Below are 15925 nucleotides of genomic sequence, written 5' to 3'. Positions count from 1 at the left end.
GAATGGAAACTTTTATTCTTTGCTGAGAATGGGGCTTTGCAGAGCACCACAGTCCCCCGCCATCCCTGGGTAGGAGTGCCCTACGTGTGAGTGAGTGTGTGTTTGGAGGGGGCCTGACTGCTGAAGCGGCCCCAGCCTTTACACTGCGGGAGCCAGGCCAACCCTGTTGTTTCCCCGATCGTAAACCGAGAAATACAGCCTCAGGAAGACGTCGCCCAGGATCCAGGTCTCCGAGCGGCTCATGCTCTCTGTGCCCGCTGCCAAGGTGCTGAGGCATTTGCCCCGAAGGCTCTGGGGGAGACGGAAATGCACAGCAGTCAGCCTGAGCCCTTACCTGCCACCCTCTGGGCATCCGGAGCTGGCAGCTTCTCAGTTTTATCTCCCTCCTTTGGTAAGAACCAAGTGGCTCTCTCAGCAGCTGCGGAAGTGGGGTGCCCATCCAAGACCAAGAGCGGCCAAGGCATGTGGTTGCCATGAGGGAGAGGGGCTGGGGGAGGGGAGGACGGGAGTTTGGGATTAGCAGATGCAAAGCACTATAGAGAGGATGGGTGAACGACAAGGCCCTGCTGTAGAGCCCAGGGAGCTCTATTCAAGCTCCCGTGATCAACTAGTGGAAAAGAAGAAGAAAAAGGATACAAACACATGTATAACAGAGTCAGTTTGCTGTACAGCAGAAATTAACACAACACTGTATATCAACTATACTTGAATAAAATGTTAAACAAGAGCAAGGATGGCCTGTAATTCCCCTCATTCCTTCTGACCCTGCTCTCCGTTTCCTCTGCAGGGAATGCCTTTGCTTCTCCCTCTTCCCCACAACCCGTTCTTAGAGACTGCGCTCAGCCCCTCTAGGAAGGCTTCCTGGCCCCACGCTCGCCCTCCCTGGCCACTCCAGGCCGGGTTGGGTGACTCACCCTGGTGCTCCCCTTGTGTACAGCCCTGATCACTCTAATCTGCGCCCGGCACCCCTCGGCTCAGCCCCCGGGGGTGCCATTTGCATGGGGTCCAGTGTAGATTCTCCTGGACCCATGCAGGCCTTCTCATGCCTCCATGAGGCTGGGGGTTTAGAATGACTGAAATTCCCTTTCTTCCTCAAAGCCTTCTTTGAGGCCATCAGCCTCCTCTGAACTCCCATAGGGAGCTGGCATTAAGCCTCAACCCTGTGCAAGGGCCGTGCGGTCACTGTGCACCCTTAATTCACGGGAGCATGCAGCCTCCCCACAGAGGGCTCTGGTACCCCAACTCACAGAGTGGGAAGTGGGGCTTAGCAAGGGGAAGTCGCAGGCGAGGACGAGGGTCGCCATGTAATTTGTCATCCAAAGCAGGACACCTTCGAGGTGGGAGGGAGACCGTTAACCATTATGGTGGGACAACACACTGAGACTGTGCCCACCCACCCCACTTGTCCCTTGGCCTATTGCAGGGATTGCTAGAGCTGACTTTCCGTGTTCATCTATCTGAGGGCTCAGGTTGAACTGAAGCTCCTTGAGGGCAGAGGCCCTCAGTGTTCCCTTCTCCTTGTGCCTCGCACCAGGCCAGCACGGGGCAGTGTTCCATTTATTTCAGGATGATGGAAGTCCCAGACTGCCCCTTACTCTCAAGTGGTTGGTTTTGTGGGAGGCACTGGCCCAGCCACAGGGGCTCCGTGGCATCTGCAATGGTGTGGCTTGCCCTGCAGAGGGCCCCCTCCTGCAAGCAGGAGCCCAAGGGTTCCTGCAATTCCACCAGGGTTGGCCCTTCACCTTTCTGATGTAGGCTTGAGGGGGCACTGGGTAGTCGTTGCCGTTGATGCTGAAGATGATTGTAGGCAGGCGAGCCACATAGCTACATGAAACCGCATACTGTTAGAGAAAGAGGGAGAGAGGTTGGCCCAGGTGATCCCTGGTGCGTGGAGAGCCCCGGAGTGGCCCTGTGACGTGACCCTTCACCTCGTTATCGACAAGGCGGGCGCCGATGAGCCTTCGGATGGCGGTGATCACTCTACTTGGGCCAACTAGGAACGACGTCCCGGTATCCACAATGGCCTGGCAGCCGCGGCAACAACCAAAAGCTACACCGTTTATGGTGATGCTGGGAGACAGTGGGACAGAGTGGACACCAGGATCACTGTGAAGTCTCCCCCCACGACTGCCCCCTCCCTGACTGTCTCCCTTCAGCTCACGCCCTGCCTCTGTTTGCCTTTGCTCTGGTCGCCTAACCTTCGCTGACTTCCTTTCAGCTCCTGAGTGCGTCAGGCTCTTTGGTGCCTCAGGGCCTTGGCACGTGCTGGTCGCCCTTCCTAGAAGACCCCCCATCCCCTTTGTCTAGCTAATTTCTCCTCATCTTCCAGGTTCCAGCTTACTTGTCTCTTTTTCATGAAAGTCTTCACCCCCAGACTAGATCAGGCTCCTGTCTTGGTCACTCTCTGTAGTCTCTTCCTCATTTCTAGCATGTACCGAAGTGGAAATTCATTATTATGTGTGTGACTCGTTTCATGTACGTCTGCCTTACTAGATGTAAGGGCAAGTTGTAGCCTCAGTGCCTCTCTCAAGTGCCTAGCACACAGCGGATGCACAATGTATGTTTGTTGAATGAATGAATGAATGAAAAAGTGGATGAGGAACAACCAGAGCCCTGTATGTGCTGTGTGACCGATAACGGGTCAACCCACACAGTGACGATGGAGGTTCTCCGGGGCAGCAGATGCTGAGAGTAGGGGTGTCAGAGACACAGGCTGCCCTGGGAGAGGTTGTCTCCCAGCATGGCCCACTCACACAGCTCAGACACTGAGGCCCGCGGCCAGGCGATGCCTGAGCTAGCCCAGCGGCCTCCAAAGGACACGGAAGCTTCTGTCTGAGGGTATCACTGAGAATCCCGTCAATTATTGCCCCTTGTTCTCAGGCCACTCCTGGATCCCGGCTTCCTGATTCTCTCTGTCACAGCCCCTGCCCCACTGTGTGCCCGGGATGGGGGGTGGCTATGGGTGGGGCGAGTGTCTCTTTGTATGAGTTGCTTTCAGGTCTCAAGAATGCAGCCAACCTCTCTCCACTGCTGGGGAGTTTCTCCCTCAGGAAACCAGTTTTCCTGGTTTGTCCAGGACTTTCCCTGTTTTGAAACTGGTAGTTTTGTGTAGTGAGAGCTCCCTGGGTCCCGGGTAGCCCTAGACAGTTGGTCAACTTATCACAACCCTGTTCAGGCTGGTGACATCCTCCCTGGTCCTCTTTTCACTGCACTTCAGGGTCTTCAACCGTGCTCCCTGCCTTCCAGCGTGGTGGGGGCAGCCCTCTTGGGCTGCACAGGTCTCTCTGAACCATGTTCAGGACCCTGGTCAGAGCCCTGGTCAGGGGCCTGGGGTGATTATGAACCCATGGGTGGTGTGTGTATTTGTGTGTGTTTTTGTGTGTATCTGTGTGCCTGTGCGTGTGTTTACACGTGTGTCTTTGGGGGGTGGAGCGTATGTGTGTGTTTTTGTGTGTATCTGTGTGCTTTGCGTGTGCTTACACGTGTGTCTTTGGGGTGGAGCGTACGTCTGTGTGTGTGACTGTGCGTCTGTGCGTTTTTTTGTGTGTCTGCATGTGTCCGTGTGCACGTTGGGAGCATCACTTGGGGGGGCCCTCAGAGGGAGGGGCTTACCGGTTCATGGTTATCTGCCAGTAGTGGGGTCGGGACACTGGTATCCACTGGAGCTTTCCTTTATGGTATCTGTGGTCCACCCCGCCTAACATCACAATGCTGCCATTCTCCTTCTGGCTGAGGAGAGAAGGAAGAGGGAGGGCTCGTTGTAGGAGAATAACGGCAGGCACTGTCTGAGGGCTGTGCTTCTCCACCCATCCTTGGCACTATTAGGGTCCCCATTTTACAGAGACGGAAATTGAGGCCCGGAGGGATTGAGGACCTGTCCGAGGTGAGTCACCGACTAGTGAGTGGCACAGAAGGGGTTCGAAGCTGGGCAGCCTGGCTGGGCTCCGACCACCCACCCTTCTGAAGAGGGCCCGGTCCCCTCCAGCAACCAGAGTGCTCAGAGATACCCTCAGAGGACACCGTGCCGGAGGGGTCTGGCTGCCCCCTCGCCTTGCCTGTCATTGTTCAGAAAAGCCGAGGCTCGAGGGCGCCAAGGGTGTGGGCTCAGGCTCACCCAGGGTTGGCTTCACCAGCGTGTGTGACCTGTGCCACCCATGGGGCCTCACACTCAGCAGGGCCCTGAGCCTCTGCTATCCCTGTCTTGAAATTCCTAATACTTTTTTTATTTTTTATGTTTTTTGCAGTACGCGGGCCTCTCACTGCTGTGGCCTCTCCCATTGCGGAGCACAGGCTCCGGACGCGCAGGCTCAGCGGCCATGGCTCACGGGCCCAGCCGCTCCGTGGCATGTGGGATCCTCCCGGACCAGGGCACGAACCCGCGTCCCCTGCATCGGCAGGCGGACTCCCAGCCACTGCGCCACCAGGGAAGCCCCTCCTAATACTTTTTGAACAAGAGGTCCCACGTTTTCATTTCGCGCTGGCACCTGCGAATTGTGTAGCTGCTTCTGAGATCCGGGTAAAATGTTAGTGAGGAGGAAACATTCCCACCATCCCTCTCCTTCCTCCCATATGAAATCCATCAGCACATCCTGTTGCCTTTTCCTCCAACCTGTATCCTGGTATCTTCCACTGCTCTCCCTCTTCCCTTCACACCCCCTGGACCAAGCTGCTGCCCCTGAGCCCATGAGCATGCTTGTGTTCTCATAAAACTTTATTTACAAAAACCAGTGGCAGGGCCAGATGTGGCCCTGGGGCCATAGTTATCTCGGGCTAGACTGTCTCTCAGGAAACTTCTGACTCAGGTGGGCTACAACTTTTCATGCAACTGAAAGCATCTTACAGCTGACTTAGAGAGAGGGCTTGTGCAGTTCGGACTTACCTGCTCAAGTAGAAGGCAAAGACAGACTGAGGAATGAGGCTTCGTTTCTTCAGGGTGTCGAAGACGGGGGTGGTCCCTTGGATGGCGAGGCTGGGGTAGCCCAAGCCCAGGATGCCATCAAAGGGTGCATCTTCCATCCCAAACTGTAACTTGCTCAGGCCAAATGGCTGGCCCATGTCAATAAGTTTCCCGATCTGTGGGAGAGGGGAGTGTTCCCACATAAAGGTTTGTGAAGGGGGGCTGGGACTGGGCTGGGATGGAGATGCCATGAGCACCGCAGAGAAGAACTGCGGCCTGGCTGTGCCCTGTGTTGACCTCAGATAGTTAGACCAAGCTGCGACTGGAATTTGGGTTCCATTTGTGCTGGGCTGTGGCTTTGAACCAACACCTGCCCATCCTGCAAACACCATGTGAAGTGAGCGAAATTGGCCTCATGCTTCCTATGCAGGTGGAAAAACAGGGACTCAACAGGACCAAATGGTTCCGACTGGAGGACAGAATGAGTAGAGAGCAGGAGAGTCTTCTCTTTGCCATCACTGTGATCTGATGACAGAAATGGACTGAATTCATCGCAGTGCATCGTGGAATTTGCATCCGCCCAGAAAGACAGAAGCCCATTTTACAATGTCGCTGCCAGGGTGCTTATGAAAATTCTGCCTGGGAAACACGCTTTGGGGATGTGTGTGTGCATGTGCATGTGTGTGTGTGTGTGTGAGAGAGAGAGAGAGAGAGAGAGGGAGAGAACTCAGGCCCTTTGGGGGATGCAGGCTATAGTTTTCACTAGGCTCTCAAAGGCCCCCTCTCGTGGACCCCCATTTATCAGGCCCTTCCCACATCTGTGGCCCCCTGCTTTCCCTGTCCGGATTCCCGAAGCCCTCAGTTCCCCGCAACCGCCCAAGATCAGTTTTATCCTCTCCCCAAGTACCGCACACCTGATGAATCCTGACTGGCCAGCCCAGCTCCACCGTTTACCTGATGCCTGACCTTGGCAAGGCCCTGGCTTTCTGCACCTCGGTTCCCTCATCTGTCTAGTGGAGCTAATCATAGCACTTGCTATGTGGGGTTGCTGCAGGAGTAAACGAGTTATTACCGTGAAAGTACCTGGCACAGCCTGAGGATATAAGAGTGGGTGCTTTTCTCCCCTCTCTCCCTGCTCCCAGCAAAAGGAACCTTGAGCTGCTCATGGGCAAAGGAGCTGCAAACCCACACCTCAAGCCACTCTCTGGGTCAGCCATTCTGGGAGTTTGTGTGTCAGCAGGGACACTGTCTCCCCAGGGACACAACACTGTGGGGTGGGCGGCCAGCCACTAGGGGACTTTGGGAAAGACGGGCCCTCCCAGTTGGGCCTGCATCTGTTTTGTAAGCTGCGGTTGCTCCCAGGGCCAGCCCTGACTCGGCTTCTGGTTTCCAGTTACCCGAACAGTGTCGTAGCCAAGAAATCCAATGATCCTCCCGGAGCCGTAGGTGAGGTCGATGGACCGGCCCCAGAGCCGGAAGGTGGTTGACGTGTGAGGGTTGAAGAGCTTGTGTGTACCTGCGAACACAAGAGAACTTAGCTCCTGTGTCCGTCAGGCGCTAAGGACGGAGAAGGGGGTGGGAGGGGGAGTACAAGATGGGCGGGGGGGGCAGGTACTCACGGCAGGGGCGACTGTAGCAGTAGATGGAGGGCACCCACAGGTCAGCTGAGCCGGTGTCAAAGACGACCCTGAACTGCTGAGGGGGCGTTCCAATGGTGATGTTGCCGACATAGGCTAGCTACAGGGGCCGGGGAGGGGTGGTGTGGTCAGACCTGGCTGCCCTGGCCGCCCTCGATTCGCAGGGTACTGCTTCCCTCGAGGTGTCCCGTGTCTCCTGAGATCACTTTCCAACCGCCCCACCTCACAGCCTCTGCTCAGACCGGTGCCTTCATTTGATTTTTTTCTTTCTTTTCCTCCATGCGGGCTCTTAGTTCCCTGACCAGGGATCGAACCCGGTCCCCCTGCAGTGGGAGCGCAGAGTCTTAAGCACTGGCCTCCAGGCGAGTCCTGGTGCGTTCATTTGAGAAGCTCTCCAGTCCCCCCTTTAAGGCCCAGCCTGTTTCTTTCTCCAGTTGGCCCTCCTAGGTCACCCCAGGCCACCTCCTCTGAACTCAGACCATGTCCTATCACCACCACGCTTTTATTTGACATGTATTTACTCTTTGCCTATCGCTCAGGCTGTCCTATGCATTCTTGAGGAAGAGACGAGACCTTTTTTAAAATCAATAACAATAACCATAGTGTTAGATTTTCATGGCGTGACAGGCCATAGGGGCTCAGTAACTTTTTACTGGTGTCCTTGGATCTGCGGAGGCTGAACTTTGTCCGCCTGGGGTTTCAATCTTGATTTGCAGTTGGCTTTATCTTTCGATCAGACACGGCTCACCTTCCATCTGTAACTCAGTGGCTCACTTAGTTCAGGAGGAACAATCTCCCTCAAACTAATGGCATATCTTTGGCAAGAAATGGGTGTTTACCTGCCACCTGGTCATTGCCGAGCCCAGTTACCACCGACCAAGAGTTGAGGATGAGAGTGCCCTCTTCTCTGGGAATGGGGTCCGTATTCCCCAGTGTTTCTGCTTCCTGCAGGAGCCCTAGCCCCACCACACCGCCTGGCGCCTCCAGATGAACCCCAGTGCCAGGCCAGAGCACCAGGGGGCGCTGTAGAGTGCCATCCACCCAACACACTCACATCCAGGTAGTTCCTCAGGGGATGAAGAGTCATTTTCGGGTAATAGGCGACATTCTGGGACCTGTTGCCAACATTCTGGGACCAGTTGCCATTGTTCTTCAACAGGAAGTTTGTCAGCAAGTTTTTTTCCCTGAGGGTTTCTCGCATGGTCTTCATCTTTGTTAGCGGGATTCTTTCACCGAGCATTGGGAAAAGGAAACAAAGAAGGGTCAGCAATCAGCTGTCTGTGCTATAGTACGACTGTCACACCTTGCATTGTAATGGCACTGTGTATATTCCAAGCATTTTTATGAGTGTCCTCTCATATCAGGATGCCATGAAAAGACCATGACAAAGACCTAGGTTTGAATACAGGTTCTGTTGTGTAATCTTGGGTAAGCCATATGACCATTTGGAGTCTCAGTTTCCCCCTCGGTAGGTACAAAGGTAGAATATAGCTCCTATCGTCCGTATAGAATGCTCTGGGTATTAAGTGAGATGATATATATAATGTACCTGACATGTAAGAAGTGTCCACAATGACAGCCCTTCCCATTGCTATTGCCATCCCACTGTATCTTTTTCTAAGAAGTTCTGGGAAGGAGTCTGAAGGGGGATCATTACCCTCTTTTTACAGGGGAGGAATTTGAAATGCAGGGAGTTTGTGACTTGGCTGTGGTCACACTGCTTGTTAGAGGTAAATCAGCCTAGAAGTAGCCTTCCAGATCTTTCTCCAGGGCTCCAGCAGAAGAGAGGGGTGAGAGAGGAAGCCAGGAGATGGGGAATAAATTAGGGAAATTAAGAAGCTAGAGAAGCAAGGAAGAGTCAAAATAGAAAAACAAAACGAAAACAAAAACGAAAACTCAGAGAATTCTGCATGCACAGAGACATCCAAAGGGGATGGAGAGATAAAAGAGAGAGATACAGAGATGAAGACACAGACACATACACACAGAAATAGAGAGAGAGCAGAGAGAAGTCGTAGAAACCAATATAGGAGAAATGCTGTTCATAGGACCACACTTACAGTTGCACAGGCTGTGCACTGAGCAATCCCAAGGAGTGCCATTTTCACATAGGTTATGATGTGACGGTACCCCAAGAGTTGTGCAGCCCTGCAGGCCTACCCCAAGACCCTTGGGCCCCATGTTGCTCATGTTGCCCATGGCACGGTACTCATCAATAAGTGAGAATTGAACTTCAAGAGTGTCAGGGAATGATTACATTCCCTTCTAACCCTGATGGGTGGAAGAATAAGAGGACAAGGAAGACCCCAGAAAGAGAGATGATGCCACTTACAGTCCCCGCACTTACATGACTAGGCACTCTGAGAGGGCCACCAGCCCAAGGATCCCAAGCCACTTCATGCTTCTTTTCTGGGTCCAAGTACTCAGGAAAGAGTGAGTTCTGAGCATGCAGTGGTGGCCAAGGGCTCCTAGTTATATATGCTCTGACATGCCCTAATTGTCCCCTTTAGCCCATTAATGGATCTGATCAGAAATATGAAGCTCTCGATACAATCTTTACCTCCATCAGTGTCTGTGGGGAGTGGACTTGGAAAATTCTCAGAATACAGAGATTTCTACTGTAATCTCTTCTTTGGGGCTTGGCTGAAAAACCTAACTGAACCACATGGACTAAGAGTGGGGAGACTGTTGCCAACTTGGAGATAAAACACTGCTAACAACGTGATAAAAGTAAATACTACTAGAGGAATGCTTGACATTCGTGATCTCGTGTGGTCACGAAGCGTGCGTTGTTGTCCTCAGCTGGAGAAGAGATTGCTAGGAGGAAAAGAGTTCAAATGGCAAAGTGAAGACTTTAGGGGCAGCCCAGTGACATGCGAGTGGCTTTACGTAGTGGGACCGATGGCACAGTTCAGGGGCACCTGTGATGCCAATATGCATCAAAGGTCTGGGCTAGAGTAGTACAATTGCACAGCTTCACTATTGGGAGAAATGTGATGCATGCATCCACAAGATACTTTATATCGTCCAACAAACATACAGGGAGGACCCTGTGTGCTGGGATCTAGGTCAGATGCTGGAAAGTCAAAGTCAAGTAAGACAAGGTCCTTATCTTCAGGGAGCTAGCAGTCTAGGGAAGCTCTCACAAACGCATGACTCAGGAGGCAAGAGAAATGAATGGAAGGGCTGGGCGGGCACCAGGGACACAGGGCAGCACATGCCCTACCACTGGGGGCAGTCGCTCCTCAGCTCCCACCAGCGGCTGGTTGGCAAGTTTTCAAGAGAAGTTAGAAGTCTGGATATTTATGTAAAATCCCCTGATTTTAAATGTTAGCGACCAATTTTGTTTGTTGTTTTCAAAAAACATAGTGTGAGCCAAACCTCAAACAACTAACTGTGTGCTGGATTCAGCCTGCAGGCTGTGCAGGTTTTTGTTTCTGGCCTAGAGGTGGGAGTAGAGAGGGGACAGAGAGGGGGTTCAATTCATGTTGGTCGAATGAGTAAGAGACCGAATGCATCTGAACCATGTTAATTTTCCTTCCTTTTGTAAAGAAAGATTACCAGGGTCATATAAACCAATGAATTGAATAATGTCCACTTGCTGAGCATCTGGTATAATTCCCCACTAGGGTCCATGCCTTGAAACATTTTCTCTACCAAACCAAGCATGCAAAGAAATAACTTCTAAGTGTCTTATCAGTCAAAGAAGACAAAAGAGACCACTCAGAGCTCCTGCTCAGCCTGAGGTGAACAGGGCTACCTGTTAAACTCTTATTCCAGCCAAAGTGAAGATGATGGAGTTTTATGGTTCCTTCCAGGCTTCCCAGGACGTGGGTGTTCCTGCGTGAGATCTATCCAGGCCTGGCCCTTGGGTAGAACAACGGGAGGCTGGCCTGGTCACCAGGTGGGTGATAGATTGGGTGCTGCGTCTTCCTACTCATTTTTGAATGTTGTTAAAATTCAGTTTTGGTGTTTCAGTCCCTACGCAGTGTATCTGACGGCAACTAGCAAGTGACACACACTATACCATTTAGCTCAGCAATTCTACTTCTAGGGAACTATCCCAGAGATACACTGGTGGGCTTCCCTGGTGGCGCAGCGGTTGAGAGTCCACCTGCCGATGCAGGGGACACGGGTTCTGCCCCGGTCCAGGAAGATCCTACATGCCACGGAGCGGCTGGGCCCGTGAGCCATGGCCGCTGAGCCTGCGAGTCCGGAGCCTGTGCTCCGCAATGGGAGAGGCCACAGCAGTGAGATGCCCGCGAACCGCAAAAAAAAAAAAAAAAAAAGATACACTGGGAAAAATACAAAAAGACATATGTACAAGCCATTCACTGCAACACTGTTTGTAAAATGAAAAGATTAGAAACTTACCTGTAGTGGCCACCCACGAGGGAGTGTTCAGTAAGGCACAGGGCATCCGAACAACTAGAGAGAGATGTGAAATGGGTGAGGTCTTCAGGGTGTACTGTTTAGTTTTTAAAAAAGAGGGACCAAAAAAGTGCTTATAGTTTGTTACTTTTACACATATATGTCTGTTTTCAATAAAACTAAAAAAACCTGTAATTTATGGGGGAGGGGCAGGGACGGAAGTGAGATTTTTCTTGTTTTATAATTTGACTTTGCAACCATGTAAATGTGTTCCAGAATTTAAAAATACATAAATAAACACATCTGTCGAAATTGAGAACTAAGACAAATGAGCCTAATTCTACCAAGTTGGTGACCCAGCCGCACACAACAAAACATTACTTAAGTGGCTTTAAAATGCAGAATTTTGACCTACATTCAGAGTGGGATATCTTCTAAGAACAAAGACAAACACACAAACACATCCTCCCTCCAAAACCAAACCCAAAACAAAAAACCAAAGAAATCTGAAACTATATCCAGCACCTTATTGTTGGTGATGTTGCTACTGCTATTTTGAGAGTATCTTATGTATGTTACAGGTTAAAGCAAGTAAGTAATTAATGCTAATGTTGTCATGAAGCACGACTTCCAGTGGAAGAGAGAAAAGATGTTTACATATGAAACAAAAAGCTTCAGTAAAACCCTGCGGTCTGAAAACTTGAATTGGAAGTATAAGTTGTACCAATTAATTATTTTCCTTTCTTTTTTTAGAGAAAATCTCTACTTTCTGGGTCTGACCACTGAAAAGCCTAGAAGCAATGGCAACTTGATAACAGGGACTTAGTGACAATCCTGAGGCCTAGCCTGTGGCCTCTGAACACCATTTCCCACCAGAAGATACAGAGATTCTTGAAGAGACGGTTGATTTCAGGGCTGGGCCAAGAAATGCACAAGGTACGCCTCGGAATCTTGAAGGACCAGAAAGTTGAGGGCCTTCAAAGACCACCAGGGGCCGCGCAAAAGTTTAGGAATCCATATGAAGAGGCCAAAAGTGGGATAATTTTAACATCACATCAAATTGATTGAAACAAATTAAATATATAAAAAGCCATGACTAGTGGTGCAGTGGATAGGACTCCGTGCTCCCAATGCAGGGGGCCTGGGTTCGATTCCTGGTCAGGGAACTGGAACCCACATGCATGTCACAACTAAGGAGCCCACATGCCACAACTGAGGATCCTGCCTCGCACAACTAAGACCCTGTGCCACCAAATAAATAAATAATAAAGATTAAAAAAAAAATAGCCATGAGTTCCAAGCGGTAATATACAACACCTAATTTGTCACTGTGACAGATTGCCAATGCACCAACTCACTATTCTGAACACTGCAAGGGGGAAATAATCATCAATATGTATGCTATTTTTGTATGTAACTACAAATAGTCGATGAAGGACTATTCATTTTAATCGAAGAATTCCAGTAATTAAATTCAGAAGAAATGGTAGAACCGGGAAACCACTGTTTTGCAACATCCTAATGAAAACATGGATCTGGGCAAAGATCATCAATGGATGCTAAAACCATAAGGTGAAAGGTCGAAGGGGAAGTTTATAACGGATGGATGAGTTTGGCAACATCAGGACCCACTGATCAATCTCAACGTCTATCAAAGTGGGGCAACTAGAAATTATGAGCCTCTTGATGTAATGCCATAAGAAATATATGGAATTACATATGAAATATTCGAATAAAAAGTTTTGAACTCAAGTCTAGATTTAACTACCAGTTTTCAGGGAAATACATAGATAAAGGAACAGAGAAGCAATGCTCTAAACCCAATACTTGGGAATTCTATAGGACAAACAACCCCACTTCCTCCTGCTTTTTAAACAAATAAATGGCATAAAAATGGGGGGGAGAGACTGTTATTTATTAAAAGACTTAAAAGACAACAACCAAATGCAACATGTGTGTACATTCTCTAGATCCTGATTTGATAAATAAACTGTTAAAAGGCATTTTTTTGAGAAGATCGGGGAAATTTTAATATGGACTGATTATTAGACGTTACTTTTGTTTGGAACAAAATAGCATTGTGGTTATATATATTTTGTGACACGGTAATCTCTTCCTTAAAATACTTCAGCAAAAATGAATAAATAGTAAAAAAAAAATGTTAAAGTGAAGGTTTAGATAAAAAAAAAGATTTGTGTAGTTGCAATGGATTGAATTGTGTCCACCCCCAAATTCATAAGTTGAATCCCTAACTCCCAATGTGATGGAATTAGAAGGTAGGGCCTTTGGGAGGTACTTAGGTTGAGATGGGGTCTTGAGAGTTCGGCCCTCGTGATGGGATTAGCGCCTTTATAAGAAGAACGTAAGGTAGATAGCTAGTGGGAAGCAGCCGCATAGCACAGGGAGATCAGCTCGGTGCTTTGTGACCGCCTGGAGGGGTGGGATAGGGAGGGTGGGAGGGGGGGAGACGCAAGAGGGAAGAGATATGGGAACATATGTATATGTATAACTGATTCACTTTGTTATAAAGCAGAAACTAACACACCGTTGTAAAGCAATTATACTCCAATAAAGATGTAAAAAAAAAAAAAAAAGCTTCCTCTCTCTCTTTCTCTCTCTCATTCTTCCTCCCCCTCCCCTACCACATGTGAGGACACAGCAAGAAGAGAGCTGTCTGCTAGCCAAGAAGAGGGTCCTCACCAGGAACCCAACTGGCTGGCACCTTGATCTGGACTTCTAGCCTCCAGTCCATGACAGCCTGGGCCAACTAAGACAGTAATGTAATTCTTGATATCGAGGGATGAAACACAGGGTTCATGATGCTATTCTTTTTTATTTTTATGTTTGAAATCTTTTTGTAATAAGTTTAAAAAACTTCCATTTGGAAGTTTCTGTCTTTAGTGATACCCTGAGGGGCCCAAGAAAAATAGACTTGGACAGGCCCCCAGTGGCTGAGCGGTGGAAGTCCCACCTGCTCATTACTCCAGCTCTTCTCGTGTGATCTGACCATCGCCAGCCCCCCGCCCCACGCTCTGGGCTGCTTGGTCATCCAGCTGGACACTTTGATGAGCCAGGTCAGGACCTGGAGGTAGAAGGAATGAAGACATTTTTAGAAAAAATGGACTGGTCATCTGCCTCCCCGGGGCGGGGGCTGCCATCTGCAGGTGAAGGATAGGGCTTAGGTAAGGAGGGAGGCAAGGAGCGAGGCTGTGGGGTTATTTGGAAGGGAAGGAAGGAGGGATTCACAACCAAGTAACCAAGAGGAAGACAGCTTGCTTAGGACCCAGGAAGGAAGAAGCACTGAGAAAAGAATGGTACCTAGCAGAGGTCCAGATCCACCTGGGTCTTCCGGTAAAACTTGTTGGAGGTCACGATCTTCCTGCTGGAATTCCTGCTGTGGACATGGAGGTGATAGAGCCGTACTCCCTGCTGGTGAGCCCCGGGAAGAGGGACAGCCACACCCAGGGGCCCTTTGATTACACTCTAGCTGTTGGCTGGACAGCAAAACGGAAGCTCATGCAAAGCGTTTAAAATGATGTCTAATTTATCTAACCTTCCTGGCATGTCTTGTACCCAGAGTTCCTTTAGGAGAGGTGATTCACCAGCCTAACTTGGGTTTCTACTGAAGTCTACAACCTTCTCATCCCACAGAACCTGAGTGGCAGAATGTTCCAGTGGGCCTGGCCCCTAAGGTCCTCCGGCTCACAGCAGCTGTGTGCCAACTGGTCTGCCACTCCCCGTTCTGAGTCCAGCATTGCCGGACATCGTCAGGCAATCACGGCACCCTGACTACCAGCTGTGGCCTCAGCATCCTCGGAAATGGGCACCTCTCAGTCACTCGTCCACTACTTGGCATTGACCTTCAGTCTGGGACAGCTGCTCTAGAGCAAGTCCAGTCTCCCCAATCCCAGAGAGGAGGAAACTGAAGCCAGGGGTGTATGACTTACCCAAAGGCTGCAGGCAAGTTAGTGAATCGCTGGGACCCAGGGCCTCTGGTTCTCAGGCTGGGAGAGCTCCGAGCAGGGAAAGATCAGAGACAGCTCAGCTGCAACCCACTGCTGGGAAGCTCTCAGAAGTCTGCAGGTGCCAGAGAGGAAGCCCTTTCCCCTGCTTCCTCAAGTCTGGCTCCGCTTCTATCACCAGACCTGCCATTGTAGCAGGAGGAAAGCAATGCTGGGAGCTGGCTCTGCTGGGTGCCAGGCAGAGTGGGGGCGCTCCCAGCTGGAGTGGCACCGGCAGGCAGTCGTACAAATAACGCCCAACTCACGCCCCGCTCAGCGGCCCTCGGGCTCCCGCTTCTCGTTCACACAACACAGACCCTCGTGAGATTGGATAACATTGAACTGCGTTCACAGCGAGGAGCATTTTCTGCTCAGCCCTTTGGCAACTTAGATGCAATGTCTTACTCTTTCTTCAGGGAACACCTGGCTGAGCGAGGCTGGGCGTGCTCAGGCAAGCTCGGATTCAAGGGATTTGTTCCCTCTTTGCTGCTCAGAAAGACCTTGGAGCTTCGAAGGCTTTGACAGGGGATGAAACCACTCCTGTTCTATGCGGACTTTGCTATATGGATCTGGTTGGAGAAAAAGGACAGATGCACGGGGCAAGGCTAGGCATCCCTGGGTACCAACTGACTGTGAGTTGAGTTCCAGCCACCAGGCTTCAGGGTCAGGTGCTGATTCTGGTCCCCGTGGCCACCTCTCGAGAAGGAATGGAGGAAACAGATTTTGCCCAGAGAGCAGTGTGGTCTGGGGACACCGTGATCACACAGGGGAAGGTTAGACAAGAGCGTTTACTTGCCTCTTGGCTCTCTCAGTGCCCTGGGGATTCCACCAAGGAGGACGAGCAAACGGAGGGGGTCAGAGTCACTGCTGGTACCCCTGGCATCTGATGCCCCTGGTGATAACCATCTCGTCTACACAGCCCCCAGCCCCAGAGCTGACTCAGCCCCACGACAGCTCTGGGGTTTCCCTTCTGGAGAGGAGGGAGAAGGCTTGCTGCTGGTAACTCACAAGTGAAGTGT

The 15925-nt window shown here is 50.7% G+C and overlaps 1 protein-coding gene across 3 annotated transcripts; it reads right to left on the bottom strand.

The window, feature by feature from the left end:
• Window positions 1-15255, bottom strand: LOC117313169 (pregnancy-associated glycoprotein 2-like). Of its 3 annotated transcripts, XM_073809011.1 has the most exons (12): window positions 14853-15253; window positions 14224-14299; window positions 13877-13987; window positions 10909-10962; window positions 7589-7760; window positions 6517-6634; window positions 6295-6413; window positions 4880-5073; window positions 3613-3729; window positions 1929-2070; window positions 1743-1841; window positions 1-291 (listed from the first exon to the last, which is right to left on the bottom strand). In XM_073809011.1, exons 3-12 carry the CDS (start codon window positions 13882-13884, stop codon window positions 139-141), a joined length of 1176 nt encoding a protein of 391 aa, XP_073665112.1. In that variant the 5' UTR covers window positions 13885-13987; window positions 14224-14299; window positions 14853-15253; the 3' UTR covers window positions 1-138. The 3 variants fall into 3 exon arrangements, with proteins under 3 accessions (XP_073665112.1, XP_073665109.1, XP_073665110.1); XM_073809008.1 differs by having other exon boundaries at window positions 244-1841; window positions 14853-15255; XM_073809009.1 differs by having other exon boundaries at window positions 244-1841; window positions 14224-14296; window positions 14853-15255.
• Window positions 15256-15925: the final 670 nt, after the last annotated feature.

This window comes from Tursiops truncatus, chromosome 8 (genome assembly GCF_011762595.2).
Source record: "Tursiops truncatus isolate mTurTru1 chromosome 8, mTurTru1.mat.Y, whole genome shotgun sequence".
Taxonomy (NCBI): domain Eukaryota; kingdom Metazoa; phylum Chordata; class Mammalia; order Artiodactyla; family Delphinidae; genus Tursiops; species Tursiops truncatus.
The sequence above is the reverse complement of the archived record's forward strand: the minus strand, read 5'-3'. Positions and strand labels throughout refer to the sequence as shown.

Coding starts and splice junctions, on each gene's coding strand:
- LOC117313169 (XM_073809008.1), bottom strand. Junction 6,635..7,588: donor CCCTGAGGAACTACCTGGAT/GTGAGTGTGTTG, acceptor CGGCCCCTGTAG/CTAGCCTATGTCGGCAACAT. Junction 3,730..4,879: donor TTTGCCTTCTACTTGAGCAG/GTAAGTCCGAAC, acceptor TTCTCTCCTCAG/CCAGAAGGAGAATGGCAGCA.